Source organism: Dipodomys merriami, unplaced genomic scaffold (assembly GCF_024711535.1).
Source record: "Dipodomys merriami isolate MVZ:Mamm:240054 unplaced genomic scaffold, mDipMer1.0.p SCAF_64, whole genome shotgun sequence".
Lineage (NCBI taxonomy): Eukaryota > Metazoa > Chordata > Mammalia > Rodentia > Heteromyidae > Dipodomys > Dipodomys merriami.
The window spans coordinates 3686068-3708197 of record NW_027206224.1 but is presented as its reverse complement, the minus strand read 5'-3'; the positions used below and the strand labels follow the sequence as shown (position 1 = coordinate 3708197).

General features: G+C 51.3%; 3 protein-coding genes across 6 annotated transcripts; 1 reads left to right on the top strand and 2 right to left on the bottom strand.

Annotated features, from left to right (window-relative positions):
• Positions 1-649: 649 nt before the first annotated feature.
• LOC138815439 (GTP-binding protein RAD) lies at positions 650-3971 on the bottom strand. The gene is made up of 5 exons (XM_070004855.1): positions 3852-3971; positions 3210-3618; positions 2497-2570; positions 2157-2361; positions 650-1280 (listed from the first exon to the last, which is right to left on the bottom strand). The coding sequence occupies exons 2-5, from the start codon at positions 3598-3600 to the stop codon at positions 1003-1005; spliced, it is 948 nt and encodes a 315-aa protein (XP_069860956.1). The 5' UTR covers positions 3601-3618; positions 3852-3971; the 3' UTR covers positions 650-1002.
• Positions 3972-8712: 4741 nt separating this feature from the next.
• Positions 8713-10736, bottom strand: LOC138815332 (cytosolic iron-sulfur assembly component 2B). The gene is made up of 5 exons (XM_070004675.1): positions 10545-10736; positions 10281-10360; positions 9916-10041; positions 9406-9451; positions 8713-8951 (listed from the first exon to the last, which is right to left on the bottom strand). Exons 1-5 carry the CDS (start codon positions 10681-10683, stop codon positions 8854-8856), a joined length of 489 nt encoding a protein of 162 aa, XP_069860776.1. The 5' UTR covers positions 10684-10736; the 3' UTR covers positions 8713-8853.
• A 1127-nt stretch (positions 10737-11863) lies between these two features.
• Positions 11864-21749, top strand: LOC138815437 (acylcarnitine hydrolase-like). 4 transcript variants are annotated; one of them, XM_070004853.1, is made up of 14 exons: positions 11903-11999; positions 13028-13435; positions 15843-16047; positions 17197-17338; positions 17877-18010; positions 18092-18350; positions 18760-18858; positions 19172-19312; positions 19442-19522; positions 19761-19911; positions 20327-20458; positions 20892-20964; positions 21329-21549; positions 21636-21749. In XM_070004853.1, exons 2-13 carry the CDS (start codon positions 13360-13362, stop codon positions 21513-21515), a joined length of 1680 nt encoding a protein of 559 aa, XP_069860954.1. In that variant the 5' UTR covers positions 11903-11999; positions 13028-13359; the 3' UTR covers positions 21516-21549; positions 21636-21749. The 4 variants fall into 4 exon arrangements, with proteins under 4 accessions (XP_069860955.1, XP_069860953.1, XP_069860954.1 ...); XM_070004852.1 differs by having other exon boundaries at positions 11902-11999; positions 13262-13435; positions 21329-21749; XM_070004851.1 differs by having other exon boundaries at positions 21329-21749.
• Positions 21750-22130: the final 381 nt, after the last annotated feature.

The window sequence follows — 22130 nt, the reverse complement described above, 5'->3', positions numbered from 1 at the left end:
TGAATCCTCTGGACAAAGCATGATTAACATCCTGAGTGAGACAGGGCTAGGTGGCTTGAAATTTCATCATGCTACTCAGAACAAGTGCAATTCAGAACGTATAAAATTTTATTTTATTCCTGGAATTTTCCATTTAATGTTTTCACAATGCAGTCAACCAAGGATAACTGAAGCTACAGAAAGTGATAAAGACTAGATAAGAGAAGGCTAGCGCAAGTAAATTCCGATGCAGGTACCTGTGTGGAGGAGGGTGAGTCCTGGCTTCCTTTTCCTGGCCATAGGTGCACCCAACTATATGCACACTGGGAGCCATAAGCATACTGGGACAAATTCCAAGATCTCATATTCCAGTCAGGGAGGACTACAGAGAACTGTTTTTATTAAAATTAAGTTAGCCAATGCTGGCCCGGCTACTCAGAGGAAAGAACAGTAAACAGTAGACAACGTCAGACCCCAGGGCAGAAGGATCTGGATAATGTCATGGGAAAGATTTTGTTTCCTTCTGCTCTTTGGATTCCCCAATCCTGAAGTTCCCACCCTCTCATCTGTCTCTCAAGGTCTAAGGGTGAGGGGGGCTGGAGCCCTTGTGTCTCAACCTTCCTGTTGCTATAACCCTAAGATGGAAGAAACACAGTCGATAGCCCCAGCATGTCAGGAAATATTCTTTATTACAAAAAAATGCATGTAAACAAATAGCAACTGCATTGAACAGCCTCTCTCCAGGACATGCACACCTGCAAGGAGGAAGGTGGAGTCCTGTCCCCACACACACAGGCCTGCCAAGGGCTGGGCCCAGCCTGCTTCTGGGATGCACATGGGCCTGCACATGCATCTTGATGGGCCCAGCCCTCACGGGCCACCGAAAGACACACCTCCCAGGCCAAGCACTGTCTGTCTGTCCATGAGTTGTGGCATGAGACATGCCCAGTTCTGAGGGGCATAAAAGGAGGGCCATCCCCTCAGCCCATCCATCTTCCCACTGTATTGGGAACCCCTAGAGCCTTAGAGAACTGAGAGGTCGTGGCAAGACTTGGACTTGGCGCGGAAGGCCATCTTGCGACTGTTGCGTGCTACAATGCGGCCTAGGAAGCGCTTTGCCTTCTTTCCAAGACTCTCCCGCCGCCGGGTACCAGCTTGCCTTCGTGCATTATCCTCTTTGCTGTCTCTGCGCAGGCGTATCTGACGCACAACACCCTCAAACAGCGCTTGGACATTGTGATGCAGTGCCGCTGACGTCTCTATAAACTTGCAGTCAAAGACCACTGCGCAGGCCCGGCCCTCTGGTGTGGTGGGAGACAGATGTGTTTCAATAAACAAAGAGTGGGAGATTGGGGGGAACCCACTCAAATTCTGGCCACCCCAAGAAGCTACTACCCAGGAATCCTCAGGTAAGAAAAGGGAGAATCCTGGGTTCTCTGCAGAAACAAGAAGACCCCATTCTTCCTTTGGGGCACCATTGAAGGAAGGCACATTGTGCACACACACACAAAAGACATTCATTTATTTGAAGCCTGATATTTAAACAGAAGTACTACAATAGTAAACCAAGGGAAATGAGCACTTCTCTGGACAGTTTAGTGCTTTATGATTTTATGTTATATTCTGATGAATAACCCAGTAGACTAGAGGGAAAACAATGTTATGAAGTCACTGTTAGCTTCCCCTGATGCATTCAGTGCTAGGGACCACAGAGAAAAATGCTAAGCCTGAGAGGAAAGAACCAAGCTTACTCCAGGACTGGCCCCAATGCAGCTTGAATCAAGCTCTAACCTCCTGACGTGGTTTCTTCTACTTCCTTCCATCTAACCCCTCCACACACCTGCCAAAGCCAGAGTCAAATAGGCAGGAAGGGAGAGGGTCTTAGCTGAGGTGTCTTAGCTCTGCTTGGAGTTTTGGTTCTCTCCCTAGCTCTCGGAGACCTCTGGAAGCCAGCCTTGTAGATTGGACAGCCTCTCCCCTCCCTCCTTCCCTCCCTTTCTTTCCCTCTCTCCCTCCTCTTTTCCCTCCTCCTCCCTCTCTCCCCCTCCCTCTCCCGTTTTCTTCCTGAACATTTTTAGCCACTGATGATCCCCAGGGACTCAAGCCCAGCCAAGACTGACTGGCCCACAGCCCAGTCAAAATCCCCCCCCCCCTTTTCTGACCCGCTGCCTGCTCACCGTCCACGGAGACCTCGCGAGAGCGGACCAGGTCACTCTTGTTGCCCACCAGGATGATGGGCACATCGTCGGTCTGCCGGGCTCGCCGTAGCTGGACCCGAAGTTCTGAGGCCTTCTCAAAGCTACCCTTGTCAGTTATTGAGTACACGATGACGTATGCATCCCCCATGGCCATGCAGTGGCCAGGCAACCAGTGACCCCCATCCTGAAGAACACACACACACACACACAGAAACACACACAGTTACAACTGTTCCCCATATTTCTACCAAGAGCCTTTTACCTACCCCAGCTCATGCCTCCCATCCACCCCTGCTCTGCCTCCCAGCCTACATCCTACCTGCTCCCAAATATCATAGACCATGAGTGATGCTTCTTCACCATCCACCATGATGGAACGGTCATATGTGTGCCCTGGATGGAAGATATAGCCAGGTTACCAACTGACTGTCAAAAGCTCCCCCCCTCCTACCCATTTCCCTGCTGTGGCCACACCCTATCACTCCTTCCTACAGCTCTCTAAACACTTCTCTACTTGAAGAAGGCTGCTAATAGCAACAGAATGGACAAGACTAGAATCTGGGAATGGTGAGTTAGCATGTTATGCCTGATCTCTACCTATGTCCCCCAAATTAGCAATGTCCCAAGTGTCTACACCAGTGCTCTCTGCCCTCCTGCCGCCTAGGCTGGGCTCTTTGTGATCACCATAGCTGGAGTCAGAATTAGTGACTGTCACTAACCCGTGGGGGCCTTGGTCAACCTAAGGCTTTTCTAGAAACTCCCAACTCTTGCAGGGAGAAATGTCTTGCCCTCATGCCACAGAGAAATCCAAACCTTGGGTCTTCTATTCTGGGCATTTCTTCCCTATCAAGGGCTGGCACATGGCCGAAGGGGAAGAAGATGGATGGAGGTGGTCCTTCCTCCTTTAATTTTACCATCTTGAAGTGGGAAGATAGAGGTATGCATATCAGTATTTTTAGGGTCTCATAGTACTTTGCAACTGTCCTAACCCTTGGGGTCTTCCCTCCCCCAGAAATGTCCCCTTCCTCTCACCTGCGGCCTCTGCTTCAGGACCATCCTCGACACCGCCGAAGATGCGCGCCAGGGCGCTCTTGCCCACGCCGGGCGCCCCCAGCAGCAGCACCTTGTACACGCTCTCGTCGGAGCCGCTGCCCCCGGAGCTGAGCGAGTCCGAGGAGCCCTCGGGCCAGTCCAGCCTTCGGCCCTGGGTCGCGGTGCCGGCGGCGGCCACGGCCAGGGCGCCCGGAGTCAGCGCCGCCTGCAGGTCGCGCTCGTCCACCGGCATGCTCCGGCGGTGCAGCGGGGGCGCCGGGCCCCAGGGGGTGCTGCCCCGACGGCGCTCGCGCTCGCGGCCCGCGCCGCCGCGGCTCCCCGCGGCTCCACCGCTGCCGCTGCCGCTGCCGCTGCTGCCATTCAGGGTCATCTCGTCCGACGTCGCCGTCTGGAGGATTAGGAACCAACCGGGATGGCCGTGTAAGCCGCAGCGGGGGGGAAGTGGGACCCCGAGTCCGGCAAGATGCTTGGCCCAGAGAAGTGGGATCTGGAGTCAGGAAAGATGCTTGGCCACAACCCACTCCCGGCCACAAGGGTCTTTAACCTGTAACCCCGCCAAAGCCTGGCCCAGCCATCGGAGACTCAGACGGCGCGCCGCACCCCGCTCCCCGGGACACTCACCCACTCGCGCACAGACACCGTGAGGACCAGGGTGGGGCTCCGACGCAGGCCGGTGGGGCTCAGAAGCACCCCGCTCGCAGAGCTGGGCGCAGACCCTCGGACCTTCCGCGCGGCTGGAGTCCTCAGCCCGCTCTGGCTCGGCGATTCCAGAGCTGCCTATTTAAGCCTCCGCCCGCCCCCGCCCCGCCCCGCCCCCGCCCCCCGTCCACGCCGCTGCTGCGGGCTGATGTGTCCACCCTGCGGGGAATCCCCACCTTCAGTGGAGGGCCTCGCACCCACTGAGATTACCTCCCCCCCCCCCCCCCACACACACCAGGGGCTGGCTAGACAGCTTCCAAGGACTGGGTGTGTTAGAGAAGGAGGGAGGGAAAAAAGGGAGGGGGAGGAGTGTGTGTGTGTGTGTGTGTGTGTGTGTGTGTGTGTGTGTGTGTGTGTGTGTGTGTGTGTGTGTGTGTGCGCTGTGGGGGGATTGGGGGGAGTGGTGGACACGGGTGGGGAGGCAGGCTAGACCAGCAAGTGCAACTCCTCTTGGGGAAAAATTAGGTCTGGCCCTTTAAGAGTGAATTCTCCCTTCCTTTGCTCACTGGTGGCCTATTGCCCAAGCTTGTAGACCAGTTAGGACTGGACAGATTCTCAGTCCCTAACCCCCCACTCCTCACAGGCCCATATGAGAGCTAGAATTTATTAGAGTTCCTAAATCATTGCTAGAGTTCCTAAAGAGTCCACACCAAATCCTTCTGGCACTTCCCTGTCCTGGAGAATTGAAGATTGTCTGTAATAAGACTGTCTTTAGGGATGAAAGGTAGAGGTGATGGTGGTGTCTTTGAATCCCTGGGGACCAGTAGCAGGTGGCTGGGAAGGGACCAGGAGGACCCCCTGGTAGTGCCTAGCAGGCAGGATTGCATGCTTCAATCCTAGAGAGAAGACACAGGCCCAGAGACGGGAAAAGGTGAACTCAGTCCCACAACTCTACCTTCCAAGCAACTGCCAGCAACTCTGCTAAAAATATCTGCCCCTGGCACTGGTTATTCTGCCCCTGGGCTGGAGGTTGCCCTGAGTTGGGGAAATCCAGGCAGACAGTGTAGGATGCCAGCAAGATGTAGACACGTGACTCTTTAAGCTTTTCCTGCTTCCTTAGCCCCAGGAAGAGCACATGCAGACAGAGTATGGGCAAGAGGTGGGAAGTGACTTGCTACCACTTTGGTGTCTAAAGTTTACTCTCCCTCAGACCTAGGGTTGGGGGGGGGGCACAGAGGAAGGAGAGGTGATCAGGAAGCTGAGTGTCTAGTGCTAGCTATTCCTCTGGTCTACTGGATCTTGGCTCTCTCCGGCTTCAGGGAGATAAAATTGGACATAAATTGGACATCATGACCTATTCCACCTTGTTCATCTCTGTCATAAGGACTGGGGGGTGGGGAGGCTGTGACGTATTTTAGAACAAGAACTTGCTATCAGTCTCCGATGTTAGATTGTGAGAAGTACCGTGTCAGTGGGAGGGCACCCATTCAAGACTCAGGTGACATCACAGATAGATGGACCCTAGTGGGCTGTAGCAGGTTGTCATGGAGACTTGGACTAGACTTTCTGACTGCTGCATCAGTTTCCTTGGCAACATCTAAGAAGTCCTTGGATGGATAAGGGCCTGACTAGGAAAGGTTAGGGGTTCATGAAGGGCTCTCTTATTCTTGAAGTCTTCGAAGTAGGCAAGAGTTAGTCAGAAGGGGCCAGCCCGTGTGTCATCCCCATTAGGAAAGACCTTGGAAACCTGGGAAACCTTGGAAGACCTTGGAAACCTGCTGGCTGTGGCTTCTCGGATAAGATCTAGCAGGAAGAGAGAGTCAGCTCAACCTCTCATCAGAGGACAGAAGTTTCTAGAACCAGCATACCATTTCTCATCAAGAATACTGGCCACCTGCTTATAACCTTCCCCCTGCCCCCCCCTCCCCAGCCCGCCCAACATACACATGTGGTGTAGCTGGAAAGAACCCCTAGATGTCCGGCAGAGGGGTGGGGGAGGGCAGTAGCTGTGGCCCTTCCCAGCAGAAGGCTGAGCATATAAACAGGGCTGGCTTTCCCCTCTGGTAATTTGAGCTCTTGACTTCAGCAGTGTGTCTTCATTGCCAAGGAAACAGCATACACACAGGCCACTCAGATCCCAGGCATTCTGGTAGCTGCCCCAACAGGGTAGAGACACTTATCAGGAACCTAGGTAGGGCCAGAGGACTTTCACACCAGAATGTGACCTTGAGACACATTTCTCTACTCCTACCATCTAGTCCTCCCAGCCCTCTGTGCTGAAGTTGGCCATCTAGAATGCACAAAGTGAGTCTGGAAGCAGACCTAAGGCCCTCTGTTCCTTTCTAGTTATATCATCCTTTGTGCATTTATCCTGGCTGAGCCTCAGTTTCCTCCTGTGTCTACTGCGGTTAATATCTTGTTGGGGGTTGTTCTGAGATACACACACACACACACACACACACACACACACACACACGTAACATAATACGTAGAGGTACTGTAATTGGTTCAAGACACACATGGAGCCATCTCAAAACACTTGTATTATTATTACCCTTGGGTGGATAGGGCAGGCTGAGTGAATCAGTAGGCTTTCTCTTGCTTCTGTGCCATTCTTTCTCCAGGATAGTGGTTTGTTCCAGGGATCCCTTTAACAATGAAGACAACTCTTCCTCCCTGTATTCTATACCCACCTTCTTCTTCCTCTTTTTTTTTTTTTTGGGTCCGGTCATGGGGCCTGAACTCTGGGCCTGGGCGCTGTCCCTCAGCTCTTCAGCTCAAGGCTAGCGCTCTACCACTTGAGCCACAGTGCCACTTACGGCTTTTTTCTTTTTGCCTATGTGGTGCTGAGGAATTGAACCCAGGGCCTCAGGCATGCAAGGCAAGCGCTCTACCACTGAGCCACCTTCCCAGCCCCTCTATACCCATCTTCTCACTGTGGGACCCCACCTAATCTCAGGTGGGGTGCAAAGGAAACTTGGGAACTGGGCTTCATTGTGCTCAGCCCTCCTTGACCACAGCCTCCAGGTCTCAAGGACTGTACTCTGTTCTAAGGCTTCACTCATCCATCCATCCATCCATCCATCCATTCATTTTACTGACCTATACTCAGTACCTGAGTATAGGCCCTTTTACCAGGGGCAAGATAATGAATAGACATGGCTGGGCTTGTTCATGTGTCACCTGATCTCGAGATCAATCTCATTTAGCTATGATTTGTTTTCCCATTTTGTAGACATGGTAACAGAGGCTTCAGGGGTCACTGGCCAGAAATAGCAGAGCCAGATATACCTAGAGATGGGTTTCAGAGAACTTGAGCTCTTCCCCCCTACTGTTACTTCTGCATCCTCACACAACAGCTGGGGGTTCCAGAAGGTTCCCTGGGTGCTGGCCCAGTATGCACAGATGGTGTCCCACAGGCAGTCAGAGGCCAGGCATTTATGAGTCAAGACTGTCAAGGGGACTATCTGAAATCCCAACCGTGGCATGAACAGCTTGGTATCCCTTACCCAATCATGCTCTGGCTGCCAAGAGGGCCAATGGAATGACTCAGTGACACTTCCCTTCTCTGTGACCCCCCACTTCCAGTTGAACACAGACACATCCAGTAGAGGCCGCATGTGATGAGGCTTATAATTCAGGAAGGCTGCCTGGGCCTGATCACCCTGATCAGGCACCATGCCTACCTAGAGCCTTCAGCTCCTTATCTGTGGAATGGGGGTCCAGTCCCTGGAAGATCATCTGAAATAGGATCAGGCCCTATTCATATCCCCTACAGAGCAGTCCCAAGAGACTGCCACGACTATCCCAATCATGTATGAAGAGTGACATGTACTGAGCAATCAGTTCCACAGTGTCCTCTCAGTCATCAGTGAGCTCTGATCACAACAGAAGCTGGGATCTGGGGTGGGCCTAGGCCTTTCTATGGAGGTAACAGCGCCCCCTACCAGATGTTTAGATTCCCTTTACCTCTTGAGCTATAAGCGTTGAAAACTATTCTAGAAGCTAATTTCCTCATGGATAAAAGCAACTGCCACACAGGGCTGGATGGAAAACTGTAAACAGTAAATAAAGCCAAACAGTAAACCACTGGGCCCAAATGCCCACTCTCAGGACAGGCAAAGTGTTGTCAATGGGCCATCAAGAATACATTTGTGCAGGCTGTAATCCTAGCTACATGGGAGGCAGAAGTCAGGAGGATTGATATTCAGGGCTAGCCCAGACAAGAAAGTTAATGAGACTTTCATCTTAACTAATAGAAAACTTGGGCATTGTGGTGCATATCTGTCATCCCAGCAGAAGCACAAACAGAAGGATCATGGTCCAGATCAGCCCAGGTATAATGTGAAATCTTTAAAAAAAAACTTTATTATTATTGTTACTATTATTATTATTACTATTGTTTTAGTTGGTCATGGGGCCTGAACTCTGGGCCTGCGCGCTGTTCCTCAGCTCTTCAGCTCAAGGCTGATAGCACCCTATCAGCTGAGTCACAGCACCAATTCCTGCCTTTTCTGCTTATGTGGTTCTGAGGAATTGAACCCAGGGCCTCATGCATGCAAGGCAAGCACTCTACCACTGAGCCACCTTCCTAGCCCATAATGTGAAATCTTATGCAAAAGTGGCTTGCATTAAAAGTAGTTGCACATGCTTAGCCAGAACAAGGCCTGAGTTAAAACCCCAAAACAACCAACCAACAAAACAAAAGACATGATGGCCTGTGCCTGACCCAGCTACCTGCGAGGTCTAGGTAGGGTCCACTCTGCAGGGACACCCACTGCCCCTGCCCTCCCTCCTAATCCCAAATGATTCCAAGACAAAGTCACTAAGGCATCCTAGAAAATGAATATAAATTAAAGGTTTATTACAAAATGCAAAATGTTAATTTCTCATTGTCAGTGATTCAAGAAAACGAAGTCATGACCCCTGGATGCAGCTGGGGCCAGTAGAGACCAGTGTGCAAGCTGGGGTTCAGAAGCCAAGCTTAGGATCGAGCTGACAGACATTGATTCACAACCTCCAGTAGGTGGGTGTTCTCCAGGGCAGCTGCTACTCGCTCCTTATCTGCAAGCTGTTTGTTCACTGTGTGAAAGAAGGGGTGAGAAAGGCAGAATCAAAACCAGCTCTGGTTAAGCTGCTAGCTAGCCCAATCTCTAAGCCTTAGTATAAGCTACATTCCCACCAATATAAGGCTCTCCTATCACCTTCCTAGGACCCCATATCTTAAATCAGACTACCCAACCAATCACATAAGCCCACAGTGATCCTGTCTTCTTAAGACTGCCTCTCACCTGCTTCTGATACTGTCAAAATCTGACACAACTTTCCTGTTTACTTGGAGAGCGCAGGGGGGTGGTACATGGTAAGCAGGAGATTTGAGTCAGGTGAGCTTTGTTATAGGCTAAATCTCACTGACAATTCCATTCACCTAGTCGGAATTCCATTCCCCAATTTCCCTATAGACCACTGTGGCAAGGTAGTACCTCCCATAGCACAGGGCACTAGGATATCACTTTCATCACCAGCTCACACTTACCTGCATGCTCCGAGGCATGGGTTCCTGGGGTAATGTGCACATCCATCTGGGAAGGAAACAACCTGAGCCTGAGCACTCACCCATTCTTGTCTCCCCCTCCCCCCACCCCCACCCCCTTTCCCCGCCCCCAACCCTCCAGTGCTACTTCCAACGAATTCTTCCTCCTAATCATGCCTCTAGATTCTGGTCCCACCACTGCGCCCCAAACTCACCCACAGCCATTCCAACTCTACCCAAAGGACTGGCCAACGACTGTGGGTCAGATCCAAATCCACCTACAGCTTCTCTTGCCACACCCCTCACTACTTTTTTTTTTTTTAAACCACTTTCCAGTTCAGATCTCTCTTACTATCACATCAACTTGGCCAATTTCAGCCTACTTTCATCTCTGCTAGTTGGGATCCTCCTAGGCCTTAACTCTGATATCCTCTCCATGTCCCTGTTCTTCCAGTCCCCTCCTCCTTAAGCAGCAGACTTAGATGCACCCTCCGGTGCTCAACTCCAACTGACCTTGAAACGCTGGGGAAGGGATCGCAGAAGCTTGACTTTGATAGACAAGCCAATAAGGGTGGCCATGCTGCAGTGCGGAATGGTGGGCGTGAAGGCCACCGCCACTGTGCTCTCAGGGTCACTAACCTGGTGGGAGGTGTTGGGGGAGGGGGGGGAGAGGTCAGACATCACAATTATCCCCAGCCCGGGTGCCCTCCAAGCCGGTTGCTGTGGGCAAATCACCTAATCTTTATGGGCTTCAGCATCAATACCCCTAAAATGGGCATGGTAAAGATCCCCCGCTTCCCCCCAAACTCAGGTGTCTGCTGCTCAAATCCAAACGAGTCGCTTCCCCTCCCCTCCCCACGACGCTGGGCGTGCCTCACCTGAACCCGGACTTGCTCAACGACGTTCAACTCCTCTAGCGTCAGGGGATGCTCTGGGTCATTGATGGAGCGAATAAGATGTGATAAGTGAAGGAAAGCATGTCCTGTGTTTCTGTCCACTTAGAAGTTCAGCCAGCGGTCGGACTCCAGTCCCTTCCCCGCTCCCCGCCGCCCCCGTCCCGGCCCGTCCCGGCCCGGCCCGTCCCGTCCCGCCCCGGCCCGGCCCATCCGCTCCCCGGCCCAGGACCCAGCACCGGCGGATATCGAAGATCTCCCGTGCGTCTATGCTGTCGGGAACCTCCTCGTCCTCCTCCCCTGCAGTCACGGGCCGCTCCCCAGAGCGCTCATAGATGAGGGGGTTGGCATTCTCCAGCAGCCCACCGCCGCCGCCGCCGCCCACCATCCCGCAACGGACCCCAGCCGGGGTCCACTTCCGCTCCTACGAGCCCACTTCCGGAGTACGGGAAGGAGGCGTGGCGTGGCTACGGGGTGGCGCGAGGGACCCGGCGCGCTTTTCGGAATCCGCCTAAGGTTTGGGGGAAGCGGTGGCTTTGCGTGCTGGCCTCTGAGACCGAGGGAAAATGCGGATTGCTCCCGCCAGGCTTTGAGAAGGGACCCGGGTCCGGCGAGGCCTGGCGATCCCGTGGAGACCTTGACAGAGGCCAGGGTCGTTCCCGTACAGCCTATCGGCTCTCTGAGGCTGAGTCTCGCCATTTCCTCCGAGAAATCCGACTGCCCTGGCGTGTAGGGAACTCTGACACCAAGCTGTGAAACCTGGGGGAAGGTTCGAGAGTTTGGATCGCGGCCTCGGAACGCTGAGAGCTGGCCATGGAAGGGTTAAAGCAGACAGCTCTGGAGATACTGGAATGCCAGTCGGGGATCTTGTGGATGAAAGAGCTGAGCTGGCAGCTTAACCTTGGGAGGCTAGGTAAGGACTTCTGGTCTGGGCTCTCCCTGGGCTGCAGCCTCCTGGCTCAAAAGAATAAAGGAACTAGTATCTCTCACAAGCTCTGTTTCGCCTCTGATTGTGATAATATAGATGCTTTTCTTTTTGCCCGAATCCATGGTAACCTTCATTGTGTAAACTGAAATAAATATGCTTGCTGGTGGAAACTTGGGGCCCAAGTGCCCGTGAGCCTTGGGACCCCATGCCCCTCCCCCATCTCTCAGTCAGTGTCTCTGTGTTTTCTCTACTTTTCTTCGGCTCTGAAATCCCATCGCTAGTTTTGGGTTGTGTTTAGCAACACCAGTGTCCAGACTGGCTATTGCTATCCCAGCAGAGTTCTTGGCTTCTCCAGAAGTGATGTGCCTGCTACCCCTACGCAACCATAGGGCCAGGAGGGACTCTGGGTTTGAGGAGAGCGTCCTGGTAACTTAAGGGTTACAGAAGCCACTGAGTACCTTCAAGGAGACCAACAGGGGCACAGGAGATAAGGAGGTAGACATGGCCTTCTGCTGGCTTCTGGCTCCTCAGGAATTTTACCAAGTTCAGTGCCCACTCTTTCGCAACGCAAACCTTGCACAGTACCACGTGTTCCTGCCCCGTCCAAAGTCTGGAGTGGGAAAGCTCTAATTTGCTATTGCTGCTGCTGCCAGTGCCCCCTGTGGATGAAACTCAGCATGTTCTGCAGCACTGACAGAGGTCTGGGTTCCCACCATGCTGCTGCATCAGCCTCGTGCATGCTATGCTGTTTGGGCTCCGGTTTCTGCTTCTTCAAGGTAAGACTCCTCCAGGGGGCAACAGAGACTAAAGTCAGCTCTGCCAGACTGCGCAGAGGTGGAGCCTGAGGGGAAGGTGTCAAGGAGGAAGTTAACTGCTGAAGACAAAAAATGTCCACAGGCTATTTTGGAAACTCTTGGTTATGAGACTGTCTCTCCTACCTTACCACAGACCTTGAGAACCTGTTAAGTCCCAGCACAACCACCAGCAAGTTCCCCTTAAATGGTTGTCAAGTGGGTACAACTGTGAATTTTATCTTGGTGGTAAAAGTAGCAAGGATAGCCACTGAGGGAGAGGTAAAAGGCTAAGTCCTTAAGTGTCAGTCACAAGTGTGATTGAATGGAACAGCTCTTTTTTTTTTTTTTTGTGGATTGTGGGGCTTGAACTCTAGGCCTGGACACTGTCCCTGACCTCTTCAGCTCAAGGCTAGCATTCTACCACTCGAGCCACAGTGCCACTTCTGGCTTTTTCTGTTTATGTGGTGCTTAGGAATTGAACCCAGGGCCTCATGCATAGGAGGCAAGCACTCTACCACTGAGCCACCTTCCCAGCCCCGGAACAGCAATTTCTTCCATGCAGACCCTAAAACCATGACTCTAAGGGTTGAGGGAACTTGAAGGAGTCCTAGTAATAAACTTGAGTCCTGATTTCAAGGAGGAGTTTCAGGCCAGGCACCAGTGGCTCACGCGTGTCACAGGAGGCTGAGATCTGAGGACCGTGGTTCAAAGCCAGCCTGGGCAAGGAAAGTCCATGAGACTCTTATCTCCAATTAAGCACCAGAAAACTGGAGGTGGAACTAGGGCTCAAGTGGTAGAGCACTCTCCTTGAGCTGAATTGCTCAGGGGCAGCACCCAGACCTAGAGTTTAAGTCCCAGGACAGAAGGAGTTTCAGGATGAAGAACACAGTTGCAGCTCCCTGTTCTTGTTCAAATGCTCACCTTTGCCCCATGGGAGCTGGGGGCACAGTCCATTTGTGGGTTCCTGAGCCTGCTTCTCTTCAGAGCACTCCTGATTTTCTCCATTACAGCCTTCACCTCAGTAAACATAATGATCTCAGGTCTGGAGACAGCTCCTAGTATCTCAAGAGCTGCAGAAGCCACACAACCCACCTGGAGGAAAGCAAAGGGGAAGTAGGAGAAGAGGAAGGCTCATATCCTGAGTGCTAGCCACTGACTTCCTGTGACTTCTGCCCTGTCAGTGCCACTTTCTCCACAGAAATCTCTTTCCCCAGCCCCACCCAGATCCCCACCTATTCCAGCAGGTCTAAACTCCTGCTTGCACAAGGCCCAGTTTAATTGTGCCTGTGAGTGAGTTGCAGTGTGCCACACAGAGGCACAGAAACAGTCCTGTGAGCCAACCATGCCTCTGGACCGATTTCCTGCCTGGCTGACTGCAATGATCTGTGGGTTCCTGCTTCTCCCACTTCAGATCCACGGTGAGACTCCTGCAGGGGGCGATGGGGACCAGGGTGAGATCTGCCACATGGTGTAGAGCAGAGCTTGAGACTGGGGAAGGGGAGGGAGGGAAAGGCGAGTCAAGAGCAAAGTGTGGGAAACATGCCACTTAAAGTACCCCCACGAGGTGACCAGATTGGTCTCCAAATATCTCAGAGAAGGATCATAGACACCTGAGGACACCAAGGAGTGAGCCAGCCCACTGTGGGAAGCTCTGATTTTCCCTAGATGGGCAGAAACCTCCAGGAAGAGGATGGTGTGTGTGTGTGTGTGTGTGTGTGTGTGTGTGTGTGTGTGTGTGTGTGTGTGTGTGTGTGTGTGTGTGTGTGTGTGTGTGTGTGTGTGTGTGTGTGTGTGTGTGTGTGTGTGTGTGTGTGTGTGTATATTCAGGACATTCATTTCTCTATATCTGTGGCTGTGTCTGGCTGTAATTGCTAATGGTCCTGGGTAAAGCAACAATAATACCTTCATGCTGCCATTTGCTTTTGAGTAGGTTACCCCATTGGCTAGAGAAGTACCATGGCACCTCCAAAGTGGTTCCAGGCAAGGGTACACAGACCCTCAGCCACACAATGTCAAAGCTGAACTAAAGGACTGTCGGTTCTTTTCACTTATGTATCAGTCCTGGGCAAAGGCATAGCTTGGCTTTCCAGGGCAAAGGCATATGCCCTGTGCCTGCTAGACAATCTTGAGGCCCTTATCAAGAGCTCATGCCAGAAAGAAACCATGCCCAGGTGTGTGTGTATAGCCCTTGATCTTTCTCATCCTACAGCTTCCTAGTATGGTCCCTAACAATGTTCTCCATCTAATCTGCCTAAAGTGTCTCCCCCTTACCTTACCCATGGGCTTCACCTATCCCTTCCAGGCTTCTTCTCTTTCCTCTTCTCTTCTCTTCTCTTCTCTTCTCTTCTCTTCTCTTCTCTTCTCTTCTCTTCTCTTCTCTTCTCTTCTCCTCTCCTCTCCTCTCCTCTCCTCTCCTCTCCTCTCCTCTCCTCTCCTCTCCTCTCCTCTCTTCTCTTCTCTTCTCTTCTCTCTCTCCCTTCCTTCCTTCCTTCCTTCCTTCCTTCCTTCCTTCCTTCCTTCCTTCCTTCATTCCTTCCTTCCTTCCTTCCTTCCTTCCTTGCTTTTTTTTTTCTTTTAGTTGGTCATGGAGCTTGACCTCTGGGTCTGGTTCTGTCCTTGAGCTCTTCAGCTCAAGGTGTGTGCTCTGCCACTTGAGCCACAGCGCCACTTCCAGTTTTCTGGTGGTTAATTGGAGATAAGAGTCCCATAAACTTTCTTGCCTGGGCTGGCTTGAACCACGATCCTCAGATCTCAGCCTCCTGAGTAGCTAGGAATTACAGGCGTGAGCTCCTGGCACCCAGCTTCCTCCTTTACTTTTTTTTGGAGGGGGAGGGGAAGTTGGTCGTGGGGCCTGAACTCTGGGCCTGGGCGCTGTCCCTCAGCATTTCAGCTCAAGGCTAGCGCTCTACCACTTAAGCCACAGAACCACTTCTGGCTTTTTTTGTCATGTGGTGCTGAGGAATAGAACCCAGGGCCTCATGCATGCAAGGCAAGCACTCTACCACTGAGCCACCTTCCCAGCCCTCCCTTACTTTTTTTGACCAGACTCTGGGAGGTCATCAGGTCCTTCTTGGCAGAAAGGTCTGCACTAAGACTTCTGTATTAATTCATATTTAGCTTGGATTCATTGGTTCAGAATCTGACAAGACCCTAGTATCATCTATCCCAACCAGTCCTGGCTCCTCAGAAGGACCATCAGTCACAGGGGCTACTCTACAGTGTCAGGACTTTACCTAAGAACCCTTGGTTTTTGCCTAACTGTTTACTAACTCCCCACTTTCTGGAGCTGGGCTCTGCCTCCTGACATGAGGAATACGTATACCCATGTGTGGCTCAGCTTCCTGGTACTAGTTCACAGAGGTTCCTCTCTGAGGATGAAGCATCTTCCATGTAAACTGGTCTCTAACAGGAGCATATCAGCAATGCTTGTCCTTTGCGGTAACAAATATTAGACATCAGTGTCTGATAGCCACAATGAGGTACGTGGTCTGAAATCCCATCTTTCAAGACATCTCAGGTAGCCTGTCTATTCCCAGGGTCAAGGATGTATTTTACTGGACTTGATGTTGGTAAATTGCTGTCACTGGTTGCTGCTCTGGCCTCCCTACACAAGGTTAATCAAACTTGCTGATCCTCAAAGTTCTAATGGGGAAAGGGAATAGCACCACCCCAAGAGTTCTTGGGGCTTTAAATTTTTTCTTATAGGAATAGTTCAGATCTGCCAATTTCTTTTTTTTCCCCTTCTTTTGTTGGTCATGGGGCTTGAACACCCACAGCTGCTGGTTCGGCAGACCCAATCCTGATGTAACATCACTCTACCCACAGGTCACGACTCATCCAGCCCCATCAGGACCACACACACAGGGCAGGTGAAGGGCAGCCTTGTCCATCTGAGGGACACCGATGTCAAGGTCCACACCTTCCTGGGAATTCCCTTTGCCAAGCCACCTGTAGGACCACTGCGGTTTGCCCCTCCAGAGCCCCCTGAGCCTTGGAGTGGTGTGAGGGATGCCACCTCCCACCCAGCCATGTAAGTTCTCCCAGGGAGCCCAGGGGACTTCAGTGTCAGAGTGGGGCAGGAGCTCCGAGCTGTGGGTCAGGCTGAGCACTTCTTCCATCTGAACACCACAGCTAGTTCCCTTAGCATGTGGGAAATCCAATGCATTTTCCTAAAAGTATGTTGACGTTCAAAGAGTGCAGCATCTAGCCGGGCGCTGGTGGCTCACGCCTGTAATCCTAGCTACTCAGGAGGCTGAGATCTGAGGATCGCGGTTCAAAGCCAGCCCGGGCAGGAGAGACCGTGAGACTCCTATCTCCAATAAACCACCAGAAAACCGGAAGTGGCGCTGTAGCTCAAGTGGTAGAGCGCTCGCCTTGAGCTGAAGAGCTGAGGGACAGCGCCCAGGCCCAGAGTTCAAGCCCCACGACCGACAAAAAAAAAAAAAAAAAAAGAGTGCAGCATCTTTGCTAGGCTCAGGGATCTAGTCTTGACATGTGGACAATATTAGCACCAGATGCTAAAGAGAGGAGCAGAGATAAACTTCCTTTGTCTTGATTTGGACTAATCTTCCACTGTTATCTGGGAGATGTACAGGCTGGCTGTAAGAGTCTCTGCCCCAGCAGCTGATGGCACGTACAGATCCTTAAGGAGGGCAGCAGTGGTGGTTCTTTGGAGAAGTTAAACTCTTCAGTTCACTGTGCCAACCCACAGGGCCACGTGCCACTGACCCATGAAAAGTCTATGTGCTCCCAATTGGAGACTCTGTGGAAGGGTGAAATTCCATGAGAGTCTGAACTTGGGATGAGGAAGGTCCTCCCATCTCAATTCACTCACTTGTGTGATGGCAGCAACTCTGTTCTAGGCCTGAATGGGTACTGGGTGAATTGGTGAATGTCAGTCCTTACAGCCAATGGTTCCTACAGAGTCCTCTAAGAGTCAAGAACTCCCAGCCTGGAGAGTGGTGGGATCAAAGCCCCCAACAACCTTAAGGTCTACCTGGAAGTCAAGGCTTCATCTAAGTCTGAGACTTGCACCTGTGTAGGAAGAAACTTTAGAGAAGGGTTGTGCCTGAACAGAACAGGAGGGATGGCAGAGGCTGAGAAAAGCTGGGAGCAAGTCCCAGGGGCTGGGTTTCACCACTGTATAATCCTTAGAATACCTGTCTGCCATTGTTATTAGGTGTCTGCAAAATGCCGAAGGAAACAATGCCTTGGCCACGATCCTGTTGAATATGACCATGACTGCCATCCCTGTATCTGAGGACTGTCTGTACCTCAGTATCTACTCACCTGTCCATGCCCATGAGGGCTCTAACCTGCCTGTGAGTATCAGGACATGGTCACCTGAGTGTTGAGTGGGAGGACATTTCTTTTGTGTGAATATTAGAAAAGTCAAACAGACCTAGGCTCTACTACAGCATGGATACTAATAAGAAGTGAGACAGTGAGAGTACTATCAGGTCCAGAAGGCCTTCTTACCCAGAGAGGGGCTTTACCCTAGGTATGGAGACCCCAAGTCTTGATGGCTCCCAGAGATCAGATGCTCCATTGCACTTTACTCAACTGGACAATGGATAATTGTCCTTTGGGGGAATTTCAGAGAGACCTTCTTTTATTGCCTACCTTAGAAATTTTCTGGGAGAACTAGATCCATGCTTTTATACATGGGGCAGATGAAAGCACAAGAGTGCTATATTCCTAATTGAACTTGGATCTTTAGCCATGGCAGAGACCATGGCCCCTTCTGGGCTCTGGAAGGAAGATAGTATCAGAGAGCCAAATCAATGGATAATGTAGGGGGTAGCCTCGGAGGGCCTTGAGTTGGATCAGAACCAATGTCAACTATCTTGACTTTTCCAGGTGATGGTGTGGATCCATGGTGGGGGTTTAATTATGGGCATGGCTTCCTTGTATGATGGATCCAGGCTGGCAGCCATTGAGGATGTGTTGGTGGTCACTATCCAGTACCGTCTGGGAGTCCCAGGCTTCTTTAGGTGAGCCTGGGATTGAAATGGGCAATGAGTGCCAAGCACAGCTGCGACAGCCCTGTGACCCTTGTCTCTACCACTTCTCAGCACTGGAGACCATCATGCCACTGGTAACTGGGGCTATCTGGACCAAGTGGCCGCCCTACGCTGGGTCCAGCAGAATATCGCCCACTTTGGAGGCAACCCCGACCGTGTCACCATTTTTGGCGAGTCTGCAGGTGGCATTAGCGTGTCCTCACATGTCATATCCCCCATGTCCCAAGGACTCTTCCATGGGGCCATCATGCAGAGTGGCGTGGCCCTGGTACCTGGATTCATGTCCAGTTCCTCTGAGGTGGTTGTCAAGGTGAGTACCCTCAACCATCCAGCCCAGACCCACTCTTTCACCCTTCATCCTCACAGCCTCTGGTTCTCTGTTTTGTGGAAACAATAAGGACCAAGGAGATGCCTTGAGTATGTCTCCTTGGGAATTGTTGAGGGGTCAGGGATCAGAATTCACACCTCTCTGCCTCTCTGAGGCTGAGTATATTTTATGGCCAAATTTCCTCATCCTGCACAGAACTATGTAAGTAAGCAGAAGGGAATGGCCCTTCTGGCTGGGGCCTCTGAGCATCAGAGAAGTGGGTACAATTTCACTCCTGCAACTCTACACTCCATACCCTGGGAGATTTAAGAGCACTGCACCCATCTGGGTCTGGGAAAACTCTTCCTCCTGCCTGGAATGATAAGATAGCCCCTGCCTGGTTGCTTTCTAGATGGTGGCCAATCTGTCTGCCTGTGGGCAGGTGGACTCAGAGGCTCTGGTGCGCTGCCTGAGGGGCAAGAGTGAAGAGGAAATGCTGGCTATTACCAAGGTCAGACCAATAGAGTGGGTATGGGGAAGGCAGAAAGACCACTGGCCTATGTGGGGAAAAGGGCAATAGGGTATAAAATAACCAATCCTTAATAGTCTGAACTCTGTCTGTGACATGGCCTTTCCATGGGTTGCTGTCCTTGTAACCCTGGATGCAAAATGGAGACCAAGGGAAGCTCAGCCAAGTGTTGGATCTCTGGGGATAGGTTTGAGGCAGCATACTGGGAGGAGTTGGGAGGTGGTGAATTAGTTGAGTATGTCAGAAAAATGCCTGGAACCCGACCTCAACTCCCTGACCTTGAATGTCCCCTTAGGCCCTCACTATCATCTCTGGTGTGGTGGATGGGACCTTCCTACTCAAGCACCCTCAGGAGCTGCTGGCCTCTGCTGACTTTCAACCTGGTCCCAGCATCATTGGCATCAACAATGATGAGTTTGGTTGGATCATCCCCAAGGTGAGGCCCAGTTCTAACTTGGTAGAAATCTGAGGAATGTATCTGGCATGGTGACAAGGGCATCAGGACTCCATACTCTTTAATACCCTCAGACCCCAACTTGAATCTATTTTCCTCTTTGTCACCCAGCTCATGGGGATAGCAGACACTGAGGAGAAAATGGACAGAAACACCATACAGGCTGCTCTGCAGAACATATCAGCACAAATGGTGAGACTTCTTGGGTCTCCCCATGAAGAGGCTACTCCCACATTCCTACCCATGCAGTGACTCCCAGGAGCAAAGGCCTGTGCTTGTGTGTTTGTGTGTCTAGGGGAAGATGGAAGGCTCACATCAGGGGCTCGCCCTTTCCCTCAGTATTTTGTCCATCACAGGCTTCATCTCCCCACCAATAAGCTGCCTCCTCCCTGCCACTTCCTGCCTAGCCTGACTGTTTCTGATCCTCTAGGGCCAGATATTGTTTGCTGAGTATGGTGACCTGCTGATGGAGGAGTACATGGGGGACACTGAGGACCCCTATACCCTCCAGGCCCAGTTCCATGAGATGATGGGGGACTTCTTCTTTGTGATGCCTGCACTGCAAGTAGCACATTTTCAGCGTGAGTACATCTGTAGCTGAGCCTGACCACCTAGTGGATAGCTCAGGGCTATGTATCCCAGGTATACTCTGTGATGTCCAGGTCCTTATCTCTGTCTTTCTTGGACACCTGGTACCAGACACTGGATGATCCTCATGTCACTAAATCCTCATATCTAGTGTAAGAGACTAACAGAATTCTATTTTACAAGGAGGAAACAGATTAATAATATTTAATGACTTGCCCAAACCACATAGTGGGGAAATGTAAAGCCATGTTTCAACCAAGGTCTTCCCACACCATAGCTCCAGCCTGGGTATTCCAACCTCACTGTCTACATTCCAACCATCTTTGAACCTAGCACTGTAGCCAATGTTGATGAAGCTGAAGAGTTCTAAGAAATGGAGCTACATATCAGATATAACCTCTTCCACAGGCTCCCATGCCCCAGTTTACTTCTATGAGTTCCAGCATCCGCCCAGCTTCTTCAATAAACCCCCCAATGTGAAGGCTGACCATAGTGACGAGATTCCCTTTGTCTTTGGATCTTCCTTCTGGGGCAGCAACAGTGAGTCTTTCTTCTTCCCTGGGAGCTGGGTCCCTGAGGTGATTGTCCTCACCATCCACATCAGGAAACCATGGCTGAGAGAGAGGATAGGATCCATGCTACAGCTGAAATGTGAAACGTTAATATTTGGACCCTTTCTCAAGTAGCCTGGGCTCTGTTCACTTGTTTCCATGTCATGTATGTATGGTAGTCATGGATGGTAGGCAGGTTTTAAAAGGTAGGATTGTTCCTAAATGACCTCCCAGAGCAAAGAGAAGTCTTTGTAGGCCAGGAATGAGCCAGAGATAGATACAGCTAGAAGTGGGGATGAGTAATGTGGGGAAGGGCCCTGCTCTGGAAGTAGGGGAGACATGATGACCAAGCCTGGTTTTCAGGGTCAGGCACAGATGATTGATGAGGATTGGCCAAACCTGAAACCTTGTTCTCTGTGCAGTTGACTTCACTGAGGAGGAGGAACTACTGAGCAGGAGGATGATGAAGTACTGGGCCAACTTTGCTCGGAATGGGTGAGATGACACTCCCACACCAAGCTCTCTAAGGTGGGCTCCACCCAGAGCTTCCCTTGTCTGTGGTGGCCTCATTAGCATATATGGGTCCTTCATCACATGAAAGTTCCATCTCTAGACATGGTCCATTGTGGGTGCTGGTTACTGTGTCTTGCTCCAGTAATCTAAAAGATGGAGTCCAGTTCTGTGGAACAATCAAAGCTTGCCTGAATGAGATAGCACTGTGAAGACAATAGTAGTGATCTTTGCATTCCAGAATCAGAAGTTTCCTTGGACCCCTAACCTGCTAGGCTGCCTGGCTTGATCCACATGTGGGAGTCTTGGACTGGGCACAGCAAGACTTAGACTATTCCTATGTTTACAGGAACCCCAACAGTAATGACCTGCTCCATTGGCCCCTGTTTGACCAGAATGAGCAGTACCTACAGCTGGATATCCATCCTGCCGTGGGCCAGGCTCTGAAGGCCTCCAGGCTGAAGTTCTGGACCAAGACCCTGCCCCAGAAGATCCAGGAGCTCAAGGGGGCTGAGGAGAAGCATGTAGAGCTATAGTGGTCTATGTCAGGAGGAGTGGGCTTGAGTGCAGGTAGGGACATGAGGTGTCTACACATTTATCATGAAATAGGAATTGACTCCAATATTCACTTAGCCATTTATCTCCTCTTTATCCAGCCAGCCACCCAACCAGCTGATACTTATGAACAACTGCCTGCATGATGTTCATGATCAACTTGCCTAAGCACTCTCTGGTTAGACACACTCAATAAATGTCCCCATGGCAATGAAGCTGGATCACCCCAGTGGTGCTTACTGTCCTCTATACCCCATTGGGCCTGGGACCCTTCCTTTCTTGCTCATCTCATCTCCTCAACCTCTGTCTGCTCCAAGCCACCACCCCCTCTTCAAATGAAGATGTTTTGAACACTGGCAGGGGGTTGATCCCATGCTGATCCTTCAGCAAACCCCACTTTATCTCTAACTTCTAAGTAGCCATCAATGAAGCCAACATATTTTCTAAGTGTCTCTAAGACACACACACACACACACACACACACACACACACACACAGTGCTTTGTTGTGGATTAATTTATATGCAATTAAATTCAGTCATTCACCTGTATAGTTTGATAAACCTGAACATATACAGGAGATATACATCTACTCTC

What these genes read in the sequence shown, in the direction of transcription:
- LOC138815332 (XM_070004675.1), bottom strand. Translation starts at nt 10,683, where the DNA reads ATGGTGGGCGGCGGCGGCGGCGGTGGGCTGCTGGAGAATGCCAACCCC. An exon ending in CCCTTCCCCAGCGTTTCAAG is followed by an intron (nt 9,452 to 9,915) that starts GTCAGTTGGAGT and finishes TTTCCTTCCCAG; the next exon opens with ATGGATGTGCACATTACCCC. An exon ending in CCATGCCTCGGAGCATGCAG is followed by an intron (nt 8,952 to 9,405) that starts GTAAGTGTGAGC and finishes TCTTTCACACAG; the next exon opens with TGAACAAACAGCTTGCAGAT.
- LOC138815437 (XM_070004852.1), top strand. Translation starts at nt 13,360, where the DNA reads ATGCCTCTGGACCGATTTCCTGCCTGGCTGACTGCAATGATCTGTGGG. An exon ending in GCAAGTAGCACATTTTCAGC is followed by an intron (nt 19,912 to 20,326) that starts GTGAGTACATCT and finishes CCTCTTCCACAG; the next exon opens with GCTCCCATGCCCCAGTTTAC. An exon ending in TTCCTTCTGGGGCAGCAACA is followed by an intron (nt 20,459 to 20,891) that starts GTGAGTCTTTCT and finishes TTCTCTGTGCAG; the next exon opens with TTGACTTCACTGAGGAGGAG.
- LOC138815439 (XM_070004855.1), bottom strand. Translation starts at nt 3,600, where the DNA reads ATGACCCTGAATGGCAGCAGCGGCAGCGGCAGCGGCAGCGGTGGAGCC. An exon ending in TCTATGATATTTGGGAGCAG is followed by an intron (nt 2,362 to 2,496) that starts GTAGGATGTAGG and finishes TGTGTTCTTCAG; the next exon opens with GATGGGGGTCACTGGTTGCC. An exon ending in TCGCGAGGTCTCCGTGGACG is followed by an intron (nt 1,281 to 2,156) that starts GTGAGCAGGCAG and finishes CCACCACACCAG; the next exon opens with AGGGCCGGGCCTGCGCAGTG.